Raw genomic sequence first — 27134 nt, 5'->3', positions numbered from 1 at the left:
AAAATTTAGTGCTAATTATGTGCTAATTAGTTGCTCTATTCCCGATTTTGTTGCTCGAACCGTTTTGCAGGAAATTGCAATCAAAATGGGGGGGTCCAGCTTAACATTAAGCTGGACCCCCCCATACTGAAAAATCTATATAGAGTGCCGGAATCGAAAAAACAACTACACTGAAATTTGTTGCTATTTTGTTGCTCTAAGATAGTATAAATTAATTATAAAAATATAATGTTGTTAACCATGTACTGATATCCATGACCAAGTACAACGCAGCGCGCAATATCATTCTCGACCAAACACGTTGCAAGAAGGTATTGCTCGCACTTACTCACTCACTAATAGTTTTAAATACCCAAATATACAACCGTAACACCATAGTTATTTATTATTAAACAAAAAACGGGCAGTCACAGACTAAAGAGTTTTCCATGACATACATTACTTAAATAATTTGTTGCTCGCATGATTTTGGTCTTAAACTGTGGTCTGTATCACGGGCTATCGCAAAATACCAAAAACTGAATTTGTTGCTAACCGCAAAGTGAAAAAATACTCGCCTACGTGGTCGCGGACGGACACGCGCTATTCTTACCTTCAGGATGCTGTAAATTGTTTAAAGAATTAGTTGCTCGCAAGATTTTGGTCTCAAATTGTTCCTTGCATCTCGGGCTATCGAAAACTTCCAAAAACTGAATTTGCTGCTAACTGCAAAGCGATAAAATAACCACCTATATGGTCGCGAGCGGTCACGCGTTACACTTAAACTTCAAGATTGTGTGGATTGTTTAAAGAATTAGTTGCTCGACTGATTTTGGTCTTAAATTGTTCCTTGCATCTCGGGCTATCGAAAACTGCCAAAAACTGAATTTGTTGCTAACTCCAAAGCGATAAAATAACCGTCTATATGGTCGCGAGCGGTCACGCGTTACACTTAAACTTCAAGATTGCGTGGATTGTTTAAAGAATTGGTTGCTCGACTGATTTTGGTCTCAAATTGTTCCTTGCATCAAGGGCTATCGAAAAGTACCAAAAACTGAATTTGTTGCTAACTGCAAAGTGAAAAAATACTCGCTTATGTGGTCGCGAACTTTACCGGCAGCGCCTGGCCAATGGCGATCCGCCAAAGTTGAAGTCAAGCCGACTTGTTTAAAGAATTAGTTGCTCGAATGATTTTAGTCTTAAATTGTTCCTTGCATCACTTTGCAGTTAGCAACAAATTCAGTTATTGCTAAATTTCGATAGCCCTTGATGCGAGGAACAATTTGAGATCAAAATCATGCGAGCAACTAATTCTTTAAACAATCCACACAATCTTGAAGTTTAAGTGTAACGCGTGACCGCTCGCGACCATATAGGCGGTTATTTTATCGCTTTGGAGTTAGCAACAAATTCAGTTTTTGGCAGTTTTCGATAGCCCGCGATGCAAGGAACAATTTGAGACCAAAATCAGTCGAGCAACTAATTCTTTAAACAATCCACGCAATCTTGAAGTTTAAGTGTAACGCGTGACCGGTCGCGACCATATAGGCTGTTATTTTATCGCTTTGCAGTTAGCAGCAAATTCAGTTATTGATATATTTCGATAGCCCGCGATGCAAGGAACAATTTAAGACCAAAATCTTGCGAGCAACTAATTCTTTAAACAATCCACGCAATCTTGAAGTTTAAGTGTAACGCGTGACCGCTCGCGACCATATAGGCGGTTATTTTATCGCTTTGGAGTTAGCAACAAATTCAGTTTTTGGCAGTTTTCGATAGCCCGCGATGCAAGGAACAATTTGAGACCAAAATCTTGCGAGCAACTAATTCTTTAAACAATTTACAGCATCCTGAAGGTAAGAATAGCGCGTGTCCGTCCGCGACCACGTAGGCGAGTATTTTTTCACTTTGCGGTTAGCAACAAATTCAGTTTTTGGTATTTTGCGATAGCCCGTGATACAGACCACAGTTTAAGACCAAAATCATGCGAGCAACAAATTATTTAAGTAATGTATGTCATGGAAAACTCCTTAGTCTGTGACTGCCCGTTTTTTGTTTAATAATAAATAACTATGGTGTTACGGTTGTATATTTGGGTATTTAAAACTATTAGTGAGTGAGTAAGTGCGAGCAATACCTTCTTGCAACGTGTTTGGTCGAGAATGATATTGCGCGCTGCGTTGTACTTGGTCATGGATATCAGTACATGGTTAACAACATTATATTTTTATAATTAATTTATACTATCTTAGAGCAACAAAATAGCAACAAATTCCAGTGTAGTTGTTTTTTCGATTCCGGCACTCTATATAGATTTTTCAGTATGGGGGGGTCCAGCTTAATGTTAAGCTGGACCCCCCCATTTTGATTGCAATTTCCTGCAAAACGGTTCGAGCAACAAAATCGGGAATAGAGCAACTAATTAGCACATAATTAGCACTAAATTTTCTAATAGGTCCGAATTGTTTTGGGGTTGGTGGGGGGTCCAGCTTAATATGGGTAATTTCTTTTCATCTGTAAGTAAAATACATACAATTGTAGGTTATACACAATGCCGGTAAAACGTTTCAGATATTGTTATGTGTTTATTATTATTTAAATTTATTATTATTGTGTTAAGAAAGAATTTTGGCTTGTTTATTATTATATTCATATGAACAATTGTTCGATAACAGTTTTTCATTTATAGTTGTTATTATAATTCATATATTTAATATTAATGTATACGATTTGACTATATATATATATATATAGTAAATACGTTTATTATATTGGTGGTTATAGTGATCTTTCGTTGAACGTTGTCGAAATGAACATTTACTATCTTCGAGAATGAAAATAGCGTTTCGATGCATCAAATATCCGCGTCGTGTTGACATAGGGAGCGATCAACGTTTGGCGTTCCGATATTTTGTCTAATGGCGTCTATATCGGTAAGCGCGCCAGAATAACATAACCTAAAATTTTTAAGTATAATAATTATTTAACTTAATACATGCAATAATTGGGTTATGTCTGTTTTACAATAACAAATTAATGCGGCGCGTTTAGCTTTATTCATTTCTAATACAACTTTCTCAAACTTTCATATTTTAATTCATTTTGACGATTTTAAAGTGTTTTGCCAACTAAAACGCTATACAATATGGCGGCGCGATCAGATTAATTTTATTGATAAGAATCAATCTTGATTTTTCTCTAAGAATAGTCATCGGTAATCATCTTGTAAGATAAAATCCATACGTGATATGTAATTTTTCAATCTTGTTATTTGAATTTTAGTGGGATCTTTCTGATGAAAGCGGTTTACGCAGATAATTACGTCAAGATATAATCGAGGGAAGTGAGTACGTAAGAATTAAAAATTATTGATGTCCTCGCTGGAAGAAAGCCGAAATTATATTCAGCAGCGTCTTGTAGTAGTCAATTATTTATATAAAAGTAAAAACTAATTTACACATAAATATAAAATTATCTACAATTAAATTATATATATAAATTATATCTTTGTATTTTGCATTGCGAATGAATGAATATGATTATAAAGTCCATTTCCGTTCGAATCTACCAAATCTACGCGCGATTCTACAAATGTATTGTTCGCGTGACCGTCTCGCTGTATAACGTAATTTGTTTCATCGTTTCGTAGTTTCTCGATAAATTCCTGAATAGTTGTTCCGAGAAATAATGTGATATGTTGAAGGATGCGCGCTGCACGTGTCAGTCTCATCCTCGTGATGTGAAATGCACGTTTCCGTCCATCAGTGGCTTATAATCAGCTGAAAATGAAACACGAGAAAATTAAATGTGGCGCAGGAGCGTGAATTAACACGATCGTTGCTGCATCCAAAGATGAAAATTGATCGCGATTTGCGCTGCACGGCGTTATCAGCTAGGTTTCATGGTACACACTTTTATTAAATGCAAATCTCTTGGCACGAGAATAATTTATCATTTCAAAGTACATCCGAGATTACGGCCGAGTCGATTAATCACACGTGCGGAAATAGTCGAGGAAACGAGCGGCGAAGTTAGGCGAGCATCGCGCGACACGATACACTTGTAAACATTGTTTTTCTCCCGGATAATGCATCTTGTAGAACCTGCAATCGCATCGGAAGTCGATTATTTCACTTAACATGAATTGAAATAATTACGAAATGTCGCGAGCGGCGATAAGAGCGGCGAAATGGCAATTTGTTACACGTCGTCGACGAGAATCGGCAGCATTTTACCGCCAAGAAGTTATCAGCGCTTATACAGCGATAGCCTTGCGTATTTATCTTAACTTTCAGAATATAAGATTTATGTTAACATTAACACGACTTTCAAATTTATTGCGACCTACGCAATTGCATATTTATCGGGATGCGCAATTTACGCACGCGAAAGACGCTGCGTGCCGCGCAAGATGCAATCTTCAATGTATGGCCTTGAACATGCACGTTCTTCCGCCCGATTTTTGCCGATATGTACGATTATACAACGATACGATGATATGCAATCCGCGAAAGTTCGACGTATGATTTATAGTAATCGAATGAAGCTGATGAGAGAGTATATACCTGATGAGAGAGTACGCAGAGTTTCCTTCGTCTTTCGGTCTGTCGGTGTGCTGATGAATGGGGATCACTTCGAAGGGAACTTTTTCGATGAAACGCTTTCGTCGGCCGCTGTAACAGTCTCGCAATTAATTTCTAACTTTCTTTTCATAAGTTGAAATAATTAATGTGCGAGCAGAGTAGATTTGTTGAAAAATATGTTATGCTAGTGACAAAAATTATACTAAATATCGCGAGACCAGAATACATTCGTGTTAAAATCAGGATTTGTATATTACACCTTAATACCTAATTAATTGGCAATTTCGTCAGACATCTTTTAATATGATAGCATAGAACGTTGCTATATATACGAACATATGTATTTTTTGTTCTTTCTTGCAAGTTTTTTGATTACAAGTATATGTTACGTTACGTAACATTACACATGCATTACAAGTGTATTTTAGCCAAGCGATACTTTTACGGTTTACGAAAGCTCGTATTTTCAGAAAAATTTTCTTATAATAAATATCTATGTGTGCAACGTAAACATTTCTATCAAGCTATTGAAGTTTCCTTACATTCTCGCTGGATCCAATTGTCTGCTTGCTTGCCCCGTAGGCAACGGTGATCGTTTGCTGTTAATTTTCGACATAGTCATCAACGTTTCCAACTCGCTTAGCCTGTGATCCGAGGATCGATTTACTCGCCTGTGAAAACGTGAATTACGCGAATTACGTTAATTTAACGCACGAATTATCACGTTTATCGTACAACAGCGGAGTTTCGATTCAACTCACAATTTAGTCGGAACCAGCGAGCCCCCTTGCGCGAACAATGAGGTCGGTTTTTGCTCGTAGTCCAAGACATCTTCCAACTTTGAAGCATGTGCCGTGAACATGCTTAAAACCGACCTATTACAAAATAAAAATGAGGTATCAAATGAGATAGCGTGTGTTATAAATCAAAAAAACGGTTCTCCGTTTTTGCTTTCCGAAACGCATATTCGTCTGTGCAATTTCCATAGTAAATTCATTTTTCGAAAAGGGTGTTATCGCTCATCAATGCAAAAATCATACGTCAATGTGACGTAATAATGTGCAATATGACTAGTAATATTCTGATGTAATATTCGTGCAATAAGCGTAATATCTTACGAGAGAAAATCGAGCGGAAGGCTCTAAAGGCGCGTCAAAATGGAAAAATGCGCCAAAATATCGATCATTCTGTTTTCTGTGATGCGTTTGACGCACCACATACTGCAACTATGAAAAACTGCGTACAGCAAAAAAGAAAATATAATAGTAGATAACTACCTGCCATCGTCAGCTGCAGGGCGTCCGTGAATGAATCCCGGCAGCGTGAGTGCCACGAGGATCCAGATTACCATTAAAGTACGCTGCATTTCGAGCGCGATGCTTTCCGTTTGCGAACAAAGATGTTCAGCAAAGAAAATGCCCTTTTTGGATGCACGACTCGGTTGACGAAGTTCCGGAAGGTTTTCCTTGCTTCATTCGTTGTATGTAAACTATTAAGTCGGAGTGGCCGGCCGCCGTTGCATATATACGGAACGAGGTGATATCCTTATCCCCACCTTCCTCCAACTAGCTTCTACACCCCTCTGTTTTATTCGCTTCCATCTTCGATGTGCCGTACTTCTCGCGACACGTAACACACATTTGCATGATTGATCGGTTTCTAGAAATAATTTGCTTCGAGAACACTATCGAGTTACCCTGCAGGTAATCTACAATACCATCCACGAGCAGTTCGAGAAAGGGTGCGCTGCGGGATGATGCCGCGAATAACTTGCTGAAATACGCTCGATTCGAGGATAAACAGCATTCTCCTTCGGAGACTTCATTTTAGCCGTCTAAAATATTTTTACAGCTCTTGTGAAATTTTTCTTGGAAAGAATTCCGATTCCAATGATAATAATAATGGCCACCGAATTTCATGTAACACTTGCTCAAGCGTTTGCCATATCTGCTATTGGTTGTCGTCAGTGGATATCGCCAGGCTGTCTGAATCGTCATGAGTAAAGCGATTGAGAAAAGTCGTGTACATACATGCAAGAAAGGCGCAATAGCGAATACGTTCATGCTTCGCTTCAATTTCTTTCGCGTTACATAATGCATTCTTGTAACGTCTTCTTTTAATTTGTAACATAACACGATCGTAGAATATCTCATACGCATTCTGCGATTGATGCGTTGTTTGCTTCGTCGGAAAATTCGCACAGTAATTGCAGGTTTTCTAGTTTACTCGTCCGCGCCCTCATAATTTTTTATTTCCGGTAAGCAAATGAGTACCGTGCGTACGACATTCATTATTCGTATTGCATTCGACATGAATGAAATCCATGAATCCACGATTGTAGTTTCTTCTTCATAAATTGAATGTACATTCGTCAGTTTCGACAGAAGCAAAAAAATGAGCTTTTGACCTCATATGTACAACTTTGATTGGGCAGAGATAATGCATATAATTCATGTGTTACTTCCGATAATCGTGTTCTCATTAGTGTGTGGATGTTCTTGTATAAGCTACATTACAAGGAAACTATAAGAATTTGTAGCAAGAAAAATCATAATGCTCATCATATTAATTCAAATATTTACATAATGGTCAACGCACGAATATAACTAATATTTGCATCGTTCGTTTATTGACGTTATAGATTCTTTCTCCAAATTGCGATATTATAATAATTTATGCTAATAATAAAATGTAGTAATCGTTTTTGTTTTTATTACCGCCTTTCGTCATATTATAGCAACGCCAATAGACGAATTATCACGCGACGTTAGTCATTACGAAACTACTCTACTGCCGCTTGAACGTGACGTTCACGACTCTTCATTTTTATTTCTATACTTCCGGCATGAGTTTCATTATTTATTTCAATCATCAAACTATCGCGTGGCGTGTACACTCCGCAGAAACTGACGGTTTAGAATATAATATGCCTGAGAGGAGAAAGCAACGCCTTTTGATCCTCCGTTTTTTGTTATATCAACTAAAAATTGAGGCAAGAGGTGTTTGCGTATATTTCCTATGCGTTCACATTTACAGTGTTTTAGTTAATTTCTTTCGTAATAATTCTTATCGAGTGCGCGGATGTGCATTACGTGTGTAAATTAATATTTTGTGATAAAACCTCCATGAGTTACTGCAGCCTCATAATATCAAGAGCGATAGTTTCGATTAACACTAATAAACATGGTGTCGTACGAGAACGAGGAGGCGTGTAAAAAGATATGCACAAATTTCATAATTCATTACGATACACTCCATTGATCCAAGGGTGGGCGATAGAACGCGCGAGAGCGTTACTTCAATGTTCCGTTGTTGATGTTCGTTGTGGAGAAATGCGATTGCGCGATCGTTAAAGGCACGTTCACGTTGATACGCCATTAGATATGATACGTTGACCGCATGATTCTCGTATTGCGAAATTACCCACGCGTAAATTTGTCAAACAATTTCGTATCTGCCCAGATAAATATCGGATGCGTGAGCGCACAGTAGACCACACTGATCAGACGCTATAATCGGACCATGGTTTTAATCGACGCCTTTCATTCATAATAGATTGCGATTACGGATTGCAACACGTGCCAATGCTCTTTATTTATTTCGTCTTTATTTACATTTTTATACCTATATTTACTCACTCCCGATAGCATCTCGGCTAATCAGTCAAGAATGATTTACGAATCCCGAGATTTAATTTTCGCGAGATGAATCGAGTTATTTTTTTGGCACAAGACATTCTTAGCTTTGATATCCTTACACATAGACGTAGTTGTATCACGTATGAATCGCATGACTCGTATTGCTGTCCCATTCTTGCAATGAAAGTAGTGCAAAGTGCCATTAATCCGACAGACCGACTCGCTACAAGGAATATTTATAACTGTATCCGTCCAGTTAATACATAAATTATTTACCTTTATTTTTATTTAAATTATTGATCCTGATTTTGCGTTCTATTAATATTTTTATAATAAAAATATCAAATAGCTTACTTCCTTTTTTGAAAAAAAACTGCTGAATTTATGTTATAATATATGCATCTTTTATAAGGATATTTTCATTTCGATTGTTGTACATATTTTTACCATACATTTACCAAAATCAGCTTCGATCGTTACAGTTAGTAACTTTATACGAAACGTATATAACAATAACTTAGTGATGCAATTGTTTATGCAATGGAAAAATTCTGTACTTACCGACAGAAAGATATATTTTCGTTTAGTCTTTGCAGAGGGAACTATATTCCAATTTTTTCGGCAAATTTGTTCGTTGACCCACGATCCACGTTATCCACGTTTCGATTCGGGGCGCAACTATCTTCTCTTAAACTTTCATCATTTATTAGTATTAAATTATATGTAATCGAAAATATTTCAACAATTTAATCGAGCGTCATCTGTAAATGTGGATGAGATACAACAGAAAATGAAGGCAAATTGCATGAATAATTGATTATTTTTTTTTTATTGCATTCGCGTATACATTTTTTTCAAAGTAATCCGACGACGTGATTAGTGAATGAGAAAGAAAGTACAAGTTTCGCTCGCTGCTCAATACAGCGACCGAATCTTTTGACAATTGTTGATAGTTCACGTCTTACAAGCATAGCCGCAATTATGTCTAACGAATAAATAAATAAATAATTAAATAAATAAATAAATACATAAATAAATAAATAGTAGATATTATACATATAAATAAGACGATAAGTAGTAAATAGTAAGGAACGCAGACTCGCGGAGGCATAGACGCGAGTCTGATGATTAATACTAACAGTATTTAAAGCAAGTCCCGAAAAATCGAACTTGTAAAATAAATAAAATCTGTCTAGAATTCAAATATTAATAATTTACTAAGACATAGTCTCGTGTCAAACGTTTCGTGTCGTTTCTCAATGTATTCGCCGCATTTACTGTACGGCTGCGAATCTCATTGATGGACCAATATTTTTTTTTCGATTCGACACACAAATTTTTATCATTATCGCAATATTGCATTAAAAACTAAATAAATAAATAAAAATCATAATCGTACATGGCCGAGCCCGGAATGCAACACGTGCTGCTGCACGTAGCGCGTAGCAATGCTTTAAGATTCACAATAAATGTTAATCTTGGTCCTTCGTACTAAAATAGAATAATACATGTGTCAATAAACAAGAAAGAAGAAAATAAGAAACATTATCGGCAGACAACGAAAATTTATAAAAAAAAAACAAAAAAAAACAGACAGAGTGAACATGATTTCGACGTATGCCAATGACGAGTGTGATACTTTTGTCTTGTACGCGATTGTAATTACAGACTGCATAGCATCAGATCGTTCTTCTTCGTTTTAGAAAGACAACTCGATCAGTCATGGTTTAGACAAGATTCCGCGTTCACTCCGTCTTTCGTTGCATTCACAGCAGAAGATAATTGAAACTAATTGAGATGGCAGATTTAATCGATCGGCGGTCAAACGCAAACTTACATTGAGATTCATTTCGTAAAATTTTAATTAATTTCCGAATTGTAAAATTGTGAAAAGCGAGAGAACGAAACGGCTTTTCTCATTTTCGCGATTCGATGACAAATCAAATACTCGAGATCGCAACGGATTTCGCGGAAAGAAACTGGCGTCGCCAGTTCGAGAAAAACCGATTAAATGATCTCCCGCGATTTTGCCACGAAATGACGATTGAAGCATCTCGCAAAACAGACGTAACGGCTGACTAAAATAATCATCGTAACCGAAATATAAGTCAGGATCTACAAAGGACATTCAGCGTTATCATGAACGTATCGCGTGGATAACACGAATGTACCATGTAAGACATATTTATGTAAAATATTGTTCTCATTAAGCCTCAAATACTTAAATAAAGAACGCAGTCTGGACACAATTGTGCCATTCGCTCGGGGATATACCGTACTTTATACGGTAATTCGCCGTACACTTTCGTTATCCCCTGCTGTGTGCTGCCGTTTAGCTTTTTACACGTGTGTTCTTTACGCGCGTAATTCGCCCCCACACTCGTAATTTCGCGCGTAATTCACCTTTCATTCGTTTTCCACTTTCGTCGGGTTAATTACTTATCTCTTAAGACGTTAAATTCGTGAGGAAGTTTCTGAAGCTCGGACGGAAGCTGGTCCGTAATAGCGCGTTGTCGATGGATCACGGATCGTTGAGAGATCAATTAAATATATGTACGTCCGTGTGTGTATGGGTGTGTATTCGTGTGCGTGTGTGTATGTATGTGTGATATTTTTAAATTGTCCTACTTCCTATTTCTCCTTTCTCCTTCCGCTTCTCTTTCTCTTCCTCTTTTCTTCCTTTCCTCTTCCGTTTCTCTCTCGCTGACTTTCGCCTCGTTCTCGAGTGACGCGTCGAGCTTCTGAATTAAATCAACTGATAGTTCCTCTGTTTCTCCCGTGGATCCTTCTTCTGCAATTAGAGCCAGTGAAAATGGAATTAGTTCCGATCTGGGGACGACAGTTGCGCAGGCGGGATCGCAGCGGATTCGTCGAAGTAGTTACAAGATAATATTCTTGCACGCATTTTAACGTAAAATGTTGCAGACGCGACAATTATTATTCTCCGTTTGGTACGCTCGGTTAATCGGTCAGCAAAAACGGATGCAAGCAATGGCGATAAGGATAAAGTGCGGAATAACAAATATCGCACGACGCCTCCTGAAAGCGTCGCATTTGCGGGTCGCTAATTGCGCTCCGGAATTCATTAAGTTCGCGGCATGTGCCAGGCGCATGGCTCGCTTCGATATTTCTTTGTCGTTGGAATTACCACTTTAAGCGTACAATAAATCGAGTGATCGTTCGAACAGAACCACGGCCGGATACATCCGAAAGCGTTACCGACTGTTTCGTTTTATACGTTGGTGAAACACGTGCCCGCCGGAAACACGTATAAAAAATGATTACGACTTTTTCATTACATCGTTATACGCGGATCAGTGCCATCAGTAAAACAGATTGTCAAACAAGAAGCAATCAATCAGAAGAGAGTACGGTACAATGTATATTGTTTGATTGCAACATTGTCTTGCACTTACCCAAAGTAACGGGACTTGGCCGGATTGACCCGGAGCGGAATCCACGTCTGGGTTGATCAGCATCGAGGGACCTTGCGGTTTCGCGAGGTCACTTTCCGGGATGGATCTTCGTTTACGACCTCTGCAACAACACAAAACAGCGTTCTCATTTCGCATTCGTATGGCCTACAAATTTAAAAATTATCGATCCTCGACGGCGAGCCAAACGTAAGTGCGATTATGTGTAATTAAAATTGCGCAAATAATCGTACAGTAATTGCAAGCGTTGATTCCGTGCGTCTCCATGACGCATGACTCACTTAAATTTCTGTCTAATCCCCGATTTTTTTAAATTCCCGAGCAACTTTTTCTATATGGAAAGTCGCTGTCGCGTCATAGAGAAGATAGGTCTGCGCGATCACGCCAGTCACTCGTGCGACCGAAAGAAGAAGCGAGATAACGCGCGATCACGATGCAATAGTCATGCAATCACTGGGGATCTGTCAGCTAGTATAATAATCCAATTTCTTGGACTTTATCGCCGACGAACAAGCTAAATTACGAGTGGAATCGTGTATATTACACAAAAACTCCTGGCAAGCACGACAGTATCTGTCGTCGCATAAAAAAAAAATGTTTGTTTATTAAAACGTAATTAATTGCTTTCTCGATAATATGTCGTCGCCGTCGTTGTCGAGGGAGATACGTTGGCGAAAAAAGGGGCCTCGCGCGTGTAATAATGGATAGCTATTAGCGTATTATCTCGCTCATAGGTCGCCGTATTTTTAATTCCCGTATCAATTTTTCTCACAATCGGTCCGCGCTGCCGGATGCTGATGGCCGAGACCAATTTTGGAAATCCGTCATCGTTCGTTCATCACAAAGTATATGCTGCCCGCGGCTTTCGTACTTTGATTTCCGTGCATGTCGAACGTGATCAGTGCAAACTGTTTCCAAACAGTGCGTCATGTGATATTTGGATTATTCCCTTCGCTTATTACAATATGCGTGTCAAATATATTCGTTAGACGAGTTCGAAAGCTTTGGCATTGTTTGAATATTTGATATTACAAGTGACTGACTGATCTTTGCGATGGAAGCCATTTTTTCTGCCACTCAATTCTGTGATTCATCACTCATAACTTTTTGCCACAATTTCTCAATTCATCCAATAATGCGCGATTGTATGATGATGCTATTTGTGCAACGATCGTTGAAGAAACGAAACAGAAACCGAAAGGTCAAGCTTCAAGTGCCAACTTATCAATTGAGAAGCAATTAGCAGAGTTTCCTGATATTTTTTATATTGTTATACATATTTTTCATAAATTATGTATACGACGTTAGATAATGTGACACCACAAATAGCGTCGATTAATTTACTGTCGCGGTGGCAACAATACGATCGAAGAAGACTCTCAGAGGGCTCTTTTTGCGCGAACGACGTTGTAAGAACAACATCTGAATAGAAATTTATTCACGCGCATTCAACGGAGAGTAACCTAGTTAGAGGTTCCATTTACCGCCGTTGCCTTCTTTCCCTGTACGTGTCTGTGTCTATTCATCACGATCGCATCTCTTTTTCTTCGCCAAGTTGCCTCAACGCAATTACGTTATTCAGCAAATGTCGTTGCATGCACTTCTAAATTGTTGTAGGCGAATTTGAGAGCGCTTTTTGCCATTTGCTGTCCTTTTCGTCAAATCGTCTTACCGAAATCGATAGCAGATACGCGTATATATGTTTAGCAGCGACAAGTGAAGATTCTATCTCACTCCTACGACATTATGCAGATATATCTAGGAATATGTATACGTTTAGAACGTGATATTCATTTGCATCTTATCGCTCTTATCATTTATGGCTGTTCTTTAAAAATCTTTAGCTGTATGAACGTGAGCTGTATGACGTAAGCTTCCTGAAGGTTTGAAGAAGAAGCAACAAGTGCGTTCGCGATCGAGGAAACCTCTAACAAGATACTACTGTTCCGATATAGAACATTTAGCCTATAATAATTGTTAAATTCAATTTTATTTTTTCGATTCTCCATTCGATTTGATTCGACATATCATATAAATTTGTAAAAATTGAGAAAAAATATGTAACAATTTATGTAAAAATTTGTAAAGTAAATCATAAATTGCCAACGAAAAGAATAAGAAAATTCAATTATCTTTGTGATTTAACTCAATTATATCTTTGATATTAAGAATGTGCTTGACGTAGCAACAGTACAACATTCGGAAAAAATGGTAGCAACATTTGCGGAATTCTCGGAACTAAGGGAGAGGTACCTCTTATCGCGGTACGACCAATTTCCTGCGTGACCAACGTGCTTACTGTCTGCGTTACGACAGCGCAACGATAAAAGCCGATAAACAAGTAAATGAACAATATTCGATCACAGGATATCAAGTCGATAGAAGGTATTTTTCGTCATTCGCTTGAGATTTAAGAAAGACTTTCGCGACTTTGACCGTAAATATTTGGCTAATTAACGACCCCAAAACTGATGAGCTAAATTACGGAGAATGGACTTACATAATAGCTGGATCAATCTTGCCAAGTCCCACAGGAACTGCGACGCCCTTCACTTTTTCTAGTCCCAGCATCGTTTCAATCTCGGCGAGCCTCTGATCGGAAACACGTCTATGCCGACTGCAACAAGTGGACACATAAATTAGCGACATGCATCTCTTTTTCACTTGTCGAGATCATTCGGGTGTAAACTAAATATTAAGAGAGGGGAAATTGATGCAGCGCATACTTCTTTCGGAGATTTTTTCAGATCCTGGTTCACTCAACAATGGTGACGAGATAGAACGACTATAACGATGCAGCGTTTTTAATCTCGCCGTGAACACGAAGAAAAAGAACATGTTAATCTTTAATAGCCGCGCTAATCTTACGAGCATGTGGTGTGCATGACAAAGCCACTGTGCTCTTCAGCTGCGTTCAAACGCATTAAATGTCGTATCATCGAGTATTCGGAGAAGAGAAGGAAGAGTACTTTATCCGCGTATAATCAAGATCCACTCCGTTTCGATACCGTTGCCAGGCTGCATTATAAATGCACTACTGATAATTTTGTTACGTCATACGGATGATCGCTAATGTCATTCAATGATTTCAAGTAAGTCATATCATTACAAATGTCAAGCTTAATTAAATCATTCTGGAGTGTTAGAAACATCAAGATACCGATCAAGTGAAAAGAATTGAAAACTTTCAAATTGAATCTCTGGATGACGCAGAGTCGTCATCGATGAGGAAGAGAAAGTGCGGAGTGTCGCAACAATTTCGCAAGCTGCGAAGAAGAATTTCTCTAAGAGAAGACGCGATTGTTAGTACGATCGTGTCGCTCGTAGGATATCTTGGATCCAAGTTTGATCTTGGTGAAATACATACTTGAGAAGCCAATGAGGTGGCCTGGCGTACGTCGTTTCCGGCAGCAGAGCTACGACCAGGACGCACAGAATCGCCGCACTGACTGAGAGATTCATTCTCGGCGCGCACCAAAGTCAAAATTGGCAGAATAGAAAAAAATAGAATATCGTCGATATGTTGCCACGACTCCAACAACTGCAGTTGGCACCGTCACACACTTGTTGCCTTCGCTCGAAAGTCTCTCTCTTCCTTTTTCTTTATTACGTTAAAGCCTCGTTTTTTTCACTATCGATTCGAATCCGACACGATATTTCGCGTTGCATCCGATTCTTCCTCTTTTGTCGCTCTTTTGTCTCCTGATGAACTGTAGCTACTCTCGGCAGCATCGGGCATATATACCCCAAGCCGCGTTAGCGCCCTCCTATCCCCACCCTGTCATTTCGGCTACATCGCTCCCACTTCGTTGACACGAATCCACCCTCGCTTTTTACGCGATACCTGCAATCTCTTCGATCTTTTTCTTTAGATTTAGCATACTGCCTCTCCCTCTTGTTCTTTTTCGATTAGTAGACGCGTGCGTTTTTTTTCCTCGCTATGACACGTGTCGCATTTAAATTGTTTGCAGATATCGTCAATCACATTTTATCGCACGCTTGGCAAATTGAGGTTTGTCCGATCGAAACACCTCGCGCTTGTAACGTTCACTGATCGAATCTAAAGATTCAATAATTAAAAATCGAAAAGAAATGGAGTGAAATGATATACGATATTGCGAAGCGGCCGAAATATGTTTCCCGACACGTGTCGCCTTCGCAAGAGAGATTCGTATTTTCCAATTTGCCATAATCTTTGTGTTCTTTCGACTTCTTAGATTCGCTGGACCATGATCATCTAGCTTGAAGCAATATCTCGAGTACTTTGAAACTAATTATGACGGCGCGTATACTTAAAAACTTTAATTACTTTCTCTTTGTATGATGTATAAATTAGTTATCTGTGCAAGGTACTGCGCCTTGCACTTCGAAATTAATACATACGTGCCCACTGAACCCGCAGGAAAAAACTTCTCCATTATTCTTGACGACGCAACGTTTTCTTTGCGCGCGACATGCACGACGATGAGTAATGAGGGATTAATGAAGACGAGGCTACTCTCGAAAGACAATCGTGCAGACAATCGTGATAAAGCGCTCAATGACAATCGGGGAACAGGTGAATCTAGTTTGCTCGGAAGATTCATGTGATTACGTGTGGTTCTTTCAAATGACTTTTGCTCATTGCATATTCGGGATTATTATCGTTTATTACGTTTTCTTTTGTTTTTTGATTTAGAGCTTCGTCGAGACGGACAAAGTGAAATAAGCGCAATAAAATCAACGTGAATGTATAATATCATATTGCTGTCCGCCGCATATTGTTTTCGAGATCGCCTTTGTACCTTATCTTTCTTGCGTTGTTATTATTAATTCTTGTCATTATCCTCGTACTTTCCGCATGAGAAGATTGTAGAAATCGTTTTATTCCTTAGCATTCGAGAGAGGAAGAGAGAGAGAGAACATGTGTGTTTATAGATTTATAAACAAATAATTTATTAATTTTAGAAAATATCCGGATGTACAATGTTCAAGAATGAGGATGTATAATATATCGCAAGAAACAAATGAAATAATTACTTGTCAAAAAAAGAAATAATCACAATATGATGGCATCACGTATACACTCTTACACATATATACACATTATATAAATATAATAGAATTTGACGTACGTGATTAATCGTTTCAACGACAACAAGGAATTCCCGATTGATCATTCAAACATTAAAATTCATTTTTAATTTACAAAAAAAAGAAACCAACGAGAATTTCTCAGGATTTAAAAGGACATTTAAAACAAGGAAATCTCGCAAATCTTGTCAGCCCTTTAGCTCCGCTGCGACAGAAATATGACGTTGGACGATTGTTACCGCATAATTAATCTACACTTCGCCATTAAAATTCTAATTAAGAAAACGATTGGAATATTCGTGTTTTTATCGTGTTTTTAATATAGCAACTTCAAAGAGACATGGTACAAAGAAGAGAGAGAGAGAGAGAAAGATAGAGCTATGATGAAGTATTTTTTGTGTAAACTTGCTTAATGTCTCGCATGTATTGCCACTGACGTAAAGGTAAACTGTTATACGTTACGCAGGGAAATACTTCGTGGATACTGAGAAATATGACAAGACATATTGAAGTCTATATGACACTTCATTCGTAATCTCCCGGGATCTGTTTGCAGATGCGAAACGGATTATCTGGGAAATAGACCGATGATCTATTTCCTCCTGCCTGTCTCTGTTGAATATTGAACGTTTTTATTGCTCGATTACCAGATATCGAGATATCGTACCACGGTCGTAACTTGCGTAACGCATTACACGCAACACTGCTCATATGTGATGTCATATTTCCAGAAAAAGCTCTACATGCGCGAGACCATCGATTGCAATTGAAAGGTAATGTGACAGAAAGAAAGTAACGCGTGAGCGATTATATTCGGCCAGCGAACTCCATAAAAATCCATAAAAATAGAAACGTACGATATCGAGGCGCAATAATCGGCGACGATGCGAAACAAAGTGTGTAATTCGTGTGAAATTACCGGCTGGTAATTTGCATTTTGATCGGATCATAAATGTGCGTCGTACGAGCTATCTCTCAGCCTGCTCATATTTTGCATAGATTTGTTTAGAATTCCTGATTATTCTCGCGATGAAGTAGACCCGTTGGAGATAGCCGCTTAACGCAACGCTTTCGGCGTGATCGGCTTAAGACAACCGGCTATTATTGCGCTTTCCGATTTGCAATGATCGGCTGCCATACGTTACTTTATCAATTTATCGCGTTTAAATCGCATGGATGGCACACGGCGCGAGAATGACGCACGAATTGATACTTATTGAGCGCGTTGGCGATTGGTCATCGGAAGAGCTTCGTATACTTCAACGTACTTTACCCTCGAAACTAAGAAGAATCGTCAAACACTTCGCGTGAAATACTGTTTGACGATATACGTCACGGAAATTGTTCGCGGATTTGTCATCCTCTTGGTCAACTATCGAGTGGTACTTAAAATCACGGTACTTGTACAATGTCGCAATTGTTGGGATTTCCCGGCGACATTTCACGAATATCTAAAATTTCGTACTATCGTACTTAATCTAATCGCACGTTATTGATGTTTGAGCATTAGTTGATGTAGATATCTATTTTACGATATTACTAAATCGGAAAAGCTAACTCAGCCTCGAACTTTGCTTCGCGACATGAATGACCAAGTAATTACAAAGCGCCTTCGCATTTTTCATGTTATCTCCTTTAAAAATTGCATATTGCGCATAACATAGATAAGATAACAAGATATCCTTATATCGGAGCGATTTTGTAACCATGGTGGGTTTTTTGTTGAGAACCGATTGTCGCAGTTCAAGTGGGTAATCTTGGGATACATCTTCTAATAAAGACCGCAACAGTCGAGTCGAGTGATGCCGAAAGACCATTCTCCTAAGATTCAATTAAAAGGCCGAGGAATCGGTCTGACGGAAAGATACCGAATTGATTTTTTAATTGAGGGATACAAGAAACGTCCTGCAAATATAAACGCGACTTGCGAGTTATTGATCGTGACTACACGAAATATTGACGGAGACGCGGTGGACTGTCGCGCACGAAGAACGTGCCTGTTCTTCGTAACCACCTTGTAACTCAGCCGATGTTACTGCTTTTCACGTTGATGAAAAAAAAACTGGTTTATTTTCAACGTCAACATAAGAGCGAAAAGAGATCACGCAGCCGTGGCCACCTGCGACGCAAGCTTGTATTTTGCCCAAATTCCCGTCTGCGAGATAACGTAGGCGAGATAAAACTAACTTCGCACGTTAGAGAACAATCGCGGAAATAAAACTGCACAGTTGCATATTGATTAAATTATTATATTTTTATATCAAATATATAAACGCCTCTCTCCTAATACTCCCTCCTTGCGTACGTATATACACATACTGCGGTGAATTGTGTTCGGTCTAATGCAGATTTTCTGGACAGCATTGCATCGTGCGGGTGTTTAGTCACGACGATATTCGTGACGAGTCCGAACGGGCTTTATTAGCCTCTCGCATCCGGTATTTCGGTACCGGAAATTCGCGTTAATATCGTCACGGAATTGTTTAGCGAGCGCGAATCCTCCGAATAGTTGGAGCAACGGGCGTCAATCGTACCTTATGCGGCGGAATTCGTAGAAACGCTTATTAATAAAAGACGTGAAACATCGTTCCGGCACTCGGGGGTCGGCCCGTTATATCGAAGGGTGGTGGATTGTAGGCGTAATGTGTGAAAGAATTCGAAACTGTTGATACCTTCGTATCGGCATCACGTGATGCTCGATGCGATCTTCGCTGGCCTGTGATATTTTACACGCTAAATTTATCACTTGTATATATTCAATAATAATAATTGAGTAATCGAACCTAGAAGTCGCCGCAAGGCACAATTGTAGACGCCTTCCGGTCGTTATCGCTATCCGGTTAAAATTTGATCCGGACCCTTCATTCATAAAAAGGAAAAAAGCTTTTATCTTTCAATGGTATCGCGATATTACTGATCTCAGGTATTACTTATCGACATTGTGCAACGTCACACGTTGTTATTTCCGGTGTATTTGAGAGAAGAGGCACACGTTTGATACGCGTGTCAACGTATTTTAACGCAGCGTTATTTTAAAGCGCTACGCGGAAATTTCACGGCAGGTACAAGACGATCGATGCAACGACGCCGTTGATGCAACAGGTGCTAAAGCGGAAGGACCGTTCGTGTTTGTTTGCACGCGTCGCTGTCGCCCGGCAGTGCGCCACGTTAAAAATTAATTTGTCGCCCCGATATGATCGGTATTTTATCAATAATCAATGAGAGACCTTGCGCGCGCGGGTATGAGCGCACTTCGCGCCTCGTCTATTTTGATCTGTGATACTCGTGTGATATGCCACGTCGGTGATAAGCGCACGAATCTTTGGCGATGCTCGGCGAGATACTCGGCCCGACGCCAAAGCGGCTGGGTGGCAATGACTAAGCAATGAGGAATTAATTAAACGAAGGATCTTAGCGTATCAACTCGGCTATCAGTCTCCTCCCACGAACTATCGTGCGTCTCCATGTCGTGTTCCATGCCAAGAGGAATGCGCACGATCGAGTGTGAATGCGTTCATCGCATGCGAGTAATACGATAATTCGCGCGCGTTCAGACTTGTAATTACATCGTAAAGATTTTCCGCACAACTCTGTTAGGCTTTTATTTTTTATTCTTATTTCAGTGGAATTATTCTTATCGTCGAACCTCGATTCGCGTGGCAATTACATCTGGAACATGGAACATTGAATGGATATTACTCTGATAATTTATGTGATTTTTTAAATCATTGTTGTGGTTGTTCTATTGATGATTGACACCGGCTGTCAATGTACTGAAATCAAAACGAACAAGTACGATCCGATTGTGATGAGGGCTTCTGGTTTGAATCTGCTGTTCTTACTGTTGCGATCATTTGCGTAATTTGTCGACATTCTTCTAATCTGCTTGCTGCTGAAAGAGTTCGCCGTTCGATTATGCAATCGTGTTTGATTAAGCTGGTTTAATAAGCGTATTTGAGCGATCGATATCCGGCTTCGTGCGGGGCTAAGGTATTCGCTAAGTGATTCTTCTTGCGTATCTTGCGGGAATGTCATTGCGCCATTTGTTAATGTTAATGAATGCCCAAGTCCGACTTAACGTACGATGGATGCGCGGATATTAACGCAGTGACCGCGTACGATTTAGCATGTTTCAATGCCGAGTCTTGTAACAGAATGCTGGTTACTCCGTTTCTATAAGCCGTATAATAACATCGGATGGAATCGTAATGCAAGTGTACTTGTAGTGAGGAAAAAGTTACATAATTCGCAATTAACTCAGCCACAATTCATTATCTTCATTAAGCTGAAGCTTTAATTAAGTGGCTCAACGTGTTTCAACGTTGTAAAAAATAATGTAAAAGTTTGGCACAACTGAAAGACTGTTCCTTTTTTTTCCTCCTGTTTCTCTTTCTCCCTTTCTCTCATATGCACATCTACGTACGCACATACATACATACGTACATCATCTCTTTCTCTCTCTCTCTCTCTTTTCTTGATCATGTACACGTCGTGATATTAAGATGCAATGACGCGATACTTTTACCGCTCAGCAATACACGCTCCGTTACCGAGACTTCCTATTACGTCATGATACTTGTACGCGTCCCTCCTTCGCAAACTCCATTCAGAAGCATCTAGACGATCCTATCATTCTCGCAAAAGCAAATTCCTTGATCTGCTTTGCGAATTCATCACGCTAATCCATTATTAACGTGTTTGCGCGCGTTTAATAATTTAATTCGGTGACCAAGCGAACTTTTAAAATGACAAAGGATAATCGCGGTGAGGATCAAAGGTGCATTCTTCTTTGCGAATGATTTATCAGATTCGAAAGATCCGTTATATACTATGTATACGTAGTAAAAGAAGACAATATTGCGCGTTTATTGCTAATTACATGCGTTAATGACTGTGATATTTTTCTCGTTGCGCCGTTGCAAGTCTCTCCAGGTCGTGATGATAACCCGTTCTATTTCAGTGTTGAGCTCGCGAGCGCGAGCAACGGAATTAGATTTTGATCCTGCGAATGTTCGACTAACAAGCATAATTAGCAACAACATTGATAAATGCCAGATCGGGCAGACGAGAATTACACGAGCGATCGGCGCGATTCGGACGCACAAACACGAGAAAAAAAAGAATGCGAGGTCAGTTTTGGCCTCGGTCAAGCAACTCTCTGGATTTTACCGTTCTTCGCGTTTCTCATAGTGAGAGGATGACGTCGCGCTGGATTAAAAATAGCCGCGTTTATTTTATTAATAGCGGGCGATGCGGTACGCGTTCGGATCGCGAGCCGATGATTATATGCGCCGCGTCTCGATTACGCGCGTGCGATCCGGGATTTCGATGTCGTTTCTGCGAAAATGAAAGTCCTACGTGCCTCCGCGCGAGGCAATCGCTAGCACGTCAGATCCTTCAGACGAGAGGAGAAGAAACGGGGAAGATGGATGATGATCATCTGGCGTAAAAGGGATTGCCACCTTTCTACATGCGTGGCTACAGGTGTGGTGTGCCGTTTTTGGGATACATTTCGTATCGAATCGGTCCTTGATCGATGCGTATGTATGATGCTTATATCACCAGCACTTCCAAGTATTGGCTGGCAGAGCTGGTCCAGAGTGGGCTGTGAGAGTTACGTTACTCGCTGGCTCGTTCGCGCACGTAGCGAGGGGAGAAAGAAGAGAAACGAGTTAGTCATGAGCAGTAAATAAGAGCGAAAGCAGCGAGAGAAGAGACATCCGGTAAAAGTCCAACAAGCTGCTGTGCTCGGGCGGGTATGAGCAATCACGCGGATGAACGAAAATGATGTAACAAAGTCGAAAAGGTTGAAATGTGTCCAAGCGGGAAGAGCTGCGGGATCTTCAATCGAGAAGAGGCATGATAACAGAATTAGTCTACGTCGCGAGGGAAATCTGATCGCGCGAGATATAGTAAATATATGACGGCCACTAATGACATTTTTGGAGATCCAGATCGTTCAGCATTGAGATATCAGTAAACTTTATTGTTATAATTTAGCAGGTACATTTTGCGCGGTCCAAGTTCTTCAGCCCTGTTATTGCAAACTCTGTTGATGAAATTTAATTAAGAGGGTAGCTGTGAAGAATAAAAACGGAAGGTACATTCTCACGCAAGCGTAAAAATGAAGGAGGAAGAGAAAAGCTAATGAAAAAAAAGAAAGGAGAAAATGGATCCAGTTTGAATAAAAAGGAATATGAAAAAGAATTATACTCGCTATAATCAATTATAGCGGAAATCAATTTGCGTGTTATGCTACATAACAGTGTCTGACTCGTAATGCAATTCTTGCTAATAAGATTACACCTAGTGAGATCTTAGCGCAAAATTGTTAAATTTATCTCGGAAATGCGAGAATAGCGCGCTAGGATTAAGGGATAATAAAAAGGATATGATGATACATAAAGGTGAGTAAAATGTGTTCAGTACGAACAATACGAAAACAAAATAAAATCAAAGAAAATTCGCCTGTAGTCGGCACGTCATCCTTAGATGACTTTCACAATTTGTTTTTTCATACATAATAATTAATTTTTTGGAATACTGATTTTCATATACTGGTTAATCCTGTTTGTTAATCTTGCCGTCGAATAAGACACTTTTTTATTTTTTATGTTTATTGTGAAAAATATAGTTTCTGCACATGTTATATTCGTAGAAACATAATATTTTTATGTCAATTAAGTAAGTACTTTACATAAAGCCGCAAACGTATCCTCTTCTTAGAAAATCGACTGGAAACGGAAAAATGAACCATTTATGAAGATTCTCTTTATTTTGTACGTAAAGAGATATATAGACACCTGAAGGATGTACTTGCAGGAATTTATTTCTATACAAGATCTATTTTTGCGGAGATCTATTTATTACTTATTTATTACGGAAACGAGTATTACCTTCATCAAGAGAATTTTTTAAAAAGCGAGCAATACACAGCAGTGGCATACGCACGCAAGAAGAGACTTCGATCTTGTCTCCTTTTCTTTAATCTACGAACTTTGAGATGCGCGGAACAACATAAATAACGCTTTCATAATCGGCGTTCCATTGTCATCGTCAGGAAGAATCTTACGATATAGAAATGAAAAATATTTAAAATTCCTTCAAGCGAGATAATATTGCGAGGTTTGTATTTATCGGGACATTGACATCACAGATCTAGATCGTATTAATAATTTCCTGATTTCGCTTTAATATTGATTTCTCGATAAAGTCATGCGCATTGTTATTATCAGATGTATATGTGCGCTTCACGAATATCTCACTTCGACTTCGAAACATAAAGTTTCACAATCGGCACGCGTGGTTGCCGTATCAGGGAGAATCTTACGATATAGAAATGAAAAATGTTTGAAATTTCTTGACGCGAGATAACATTACAGCATGCATCGCGAGGCTTGTATTCATCGGGACATCGGCATCGAGCACTGCAAATGCGATCGTATGAATCATTTCTGGGATTTTGCTTCAATATTGATTTCTCGATAAATTCACGCGCGTGTTGTTATCAGATGTGTAGGTGTGCTTTACGAATAATATGCCGCTGACATACTTTGCCTCTTGAATATAAGGTTTCGAAATCGGCACGCGTACCGCGACATATCTCCATCTTACCTTGTGTGTTCTCGGTTCTCCCATTGCGAGATGCGTATGCATCTATGCTCTGCAAAGCTGATAATTACGGGCAATAGGTATACAAGTGTGCCAATAAATGGTACCCATTTTTGGAGAAAACACTATTGACGAAGTGAGAATCGTTCTTCACGAGATCGATATTAATACATTCAATTTACTACACTGTTCTTTTTAGTCAACAAAATATTTCCGTGACGCATTGATCTCCGTGCGCGGAGAGAGAATTTTGGAATCGTTGAGAAAAGTATGCTTGTAAAAATGATTATATTGAATCAGTTAAAAAGTTCGGTTCGATTTTCAATTTTTCAAATCGATTTATATGTAATACAAGCAACAGCGTTAATAATGTTTATATCATAGACAATGTCTAATTGACAAGCAACGATAGCGATTACTTGATCGATGAATAATTTGTTTCTATTGAATGCAATAAAGTAAAATTTGACGCAAGAATCGAACCGCAATTTTTGACTGACGCAATACATGTATAAATGGATTGAGAAAGAAGAAACATCATTACTCACGCTTATCTATAAAACGATATATGCATAATGTAATAATAGATACAATTCGCACAGATGGTCTTGATTTCTCGCCATGGTAGGAATAATATCTCGAATGTAAACTAGGCTGAAACTGCCGATTCATCTTCAGATCTCTCATCATTGAGGAATCAGATAATAATGCCATATGTCGAAATGATCAGCGCGATATTATTACATACGGAAAAATTTAGCGGTTTTCGCAAGTTTTTCGAATATTCAAATATTGTAACTATCCTTTTTTGCTTTTTTTGCATGCCTGTTTTCTTTTTTTTTATTTTTGTCCATCGAGTGACGCTCGGCGATACTATATCGTAAGGTAGAGTGAAATAAAAACATGTTTCGTGTGATTATTTTCAAGTAACCTTTATCCGTGGCCCGACGTCTGATCCCAAGAATCAAGAGAAGGCCATTCTCCGACGGATCTCAAACTATCTTGTGATTGTTCTCGTATCAAATTGGTGTTTACAACTTTTCCTTAAGTGAAACACTGCAATTTGTTTCGGAAATTTCCTTTATTGATGGAAAATTATAAAGAAATGTGTTTTCGATATTTGTATTATTAATGTATGTGAGTATCTTATACGATTAAACTTATGATACACTTTTCGACATTCATGTAAGATACCTTCGAATAATTTATCGGTATTTTTTGATAATTTTGTTCTGTTTATAACTTATTCTTTCTTATTCTTTCAACCGTCAAATGCGTGCTTTACAGCAGAATAAGCTTTCAACATTTCGTTAACGTCCTCCTGTGTATTCGATGCATGACTATTCCAATAGGCAACATGTTAAGTAAAAATAAGATCGCGAATAAATTATGGCTAGTGGATGACGCCAATTGTCTTGCTACCTTTGTAGGAGCGATTAGAAAAATTAATGTAAAAAATGAATAAATTTAAGAGACTCGACAACGATGCAGCGGTAGTAGGGATGGCTTTAACGGGCAAAAAGTATTATAAGGTAGGTACATTTGAGACGCATGTTTCAGTTGCGGAAGTTACGTCGGTGGCAACGCACAAGTCGACGGTGTAACCAGCGGTTTTACGCGATTTACACGCAGGACTTACTTCGGTGAAGGTAAGGAGAAGGGAGAGAAGTGCTTGGGGCGCTGTGTGAACGTATGCAGCTGAAGAAAGTTCTTCCGTGTCGGTTTGCTTAGTGCAGCGCAGCAGTATGCAGCGTTGCATAATACTTTCGTTGATGAAGGAAAGTGTCTCTTTCTCTCTTTCTTTCTCTCCCCCTCCCTCCCCCTCCCCCCTCTCTCTCACTTTTCCTCTCCCTCTGCCGTTCCTTATGCAGCCGCAAGTGCGCAGCAAATTCAGATTCATGAGCCACATGCAGATCGGTCACGTTTCTTCTTTTCCGCTTTTGCATGCGTTGCTTTTGAGGGATATTTTGCGAGGGATACTTTGAGATTATTGTTCGATCAATGCGGACGTCGCATAAATGTACTCATTGCAACGTACGATAAAATCGGTTCCCCGTGGACGGAACTTAGGCGCGCGCGAGCGGGTGGATGGATGTTGTCGGTAAATAACTTCGCGAGCGTACAAAACGAAGACTCGAGTTACAATCGAGTTTCAGGCAACAGCTGGTTCCAGCAGATTCAATTACACGGCTCCCGGTTAAATACACGCTGGCAACGTTTAGTGCAATATTAAGTGCAACGTATCTAAAGCACTAAGCGGATCACGCGTCTAAATTCTTTCAGGCGAGTCCGTCCTGTGCGGACTATCCACATTTTTACTCCACACGTACGGCAACCCGCTTTGCTCACTTCTCGCCGGTCTTCTTTCAACGTCCTTGGTGATTATTGGCTCGAAGTTCAATTAATTTTTTCATCCTCAAGTCTGACCGAGTGACGTATGAAATCGAAGTTACGAAACCTGTGAACTGTAAAGAAACTGAAAAAACGGTTCCAACCAAAGACGAAGCATTTTTGCACGAATTTTGCATTTTTCACGATAAGCACGATCGTGCGCGCGATATCGTTACGCGCGGTGGTGAAAGAATTTCGTTTCTCTTTCAGCTTTGTTTCGCGCGTGCGACGTGATCTAACGTGTATGACCACGAAGCACCTCGGAGTGTGACGCGATCGATTTTTCGGCCGATATACGATTTGGCCTCCGGTCGGTCGGTTCGTTCGCGCAGTTTCAACCCCCTCGATCATCGTGCAATCCTTACGCGTGCGTTACGGGGGCTCTCTGCCCCTTTCTTCCTCGTCTTCCACGGGGGGGATTCTCA

General features: G+C 39.4%; 2 protein-coding genes across 3 annotated transcripts; both read right to left on the bottom strand.

Annotated features, from left to right (window-relative positions):
* Window positions 1-2742: 2742 nt before the first annotated feature.
* On the bottom strand, window positions 2743-8530 carry LOC105282920. 2 transcript variants are annotated; one of them, XM_011345251.2, is made up of 5 exons: window positions 5840-8530; window positions 5324-5437; window positions 5105-5233; window positions 4545-4652; window positions 2743-3758 (listed from the first exon to the last, which is right to left on the bottom strand). In XM_011345251.2, exons 1-5 carry the CDS (start codon window positions 5926-5928, stop codon window positions 3755-3757), a joined length of 444 nt encoding a protein of 147 aa, XP_011343553.1. In that variant the 5' UTR covers window positions 5929-8530; the 3' UTR covers window positions 2743-3754. The 2 variants fall into 2 exon arrangements, with proteins under 2 accessions (XP_011343553.1, XP_019888401.1); XM_020032842.2 differs by having other exon boundaries at window positions 2743-4652.
* Window positions 8531-9003: 473 nt separating this feature from the next.
* Window positions 9004-15367, bottom strand: LOC105282919. The gene is made up of 4 exons (XM_011345250.3): window positions 15002-15367; window positions 14135-14251; window positions 11617-11737; window positions 9004-10991 (listed from the first exon to the last, which is right to left on the bottom strand). The coding sequence occupies exons 1-4, from the start codon at window positions 15094-15096 to the stop codon at window positions 10947-10949; spliced, it is 378 nt and encodes a 125-aa protein (XP_011343552.1). The 5' UTR covers window positions 15097-15367; the 3' UTR covers window positions 9004-10946.
* Window positions 15368-27134: the final 11767 nt, after the last annotated feature.

Source organism: Ooceraea biroi, chromosome 2 (genome assembly GCF_003672135.1).
Source record: "Ooceraea biroi isolate clonal line C1 chromosome 2, Obir_v5.4, whole genome shotgun sequence".
Lineage (NCBI taxonomy): Eukaryota > Metazoa > Arthropoda > Insecta > Hymenoptera > Formicidae > Ooceraea > Ooceraea biroi.
Note: the sequence above shows the minus strand (reverse complement) of the source record. Positions and strands in the feature narration are given on the sequence as shown.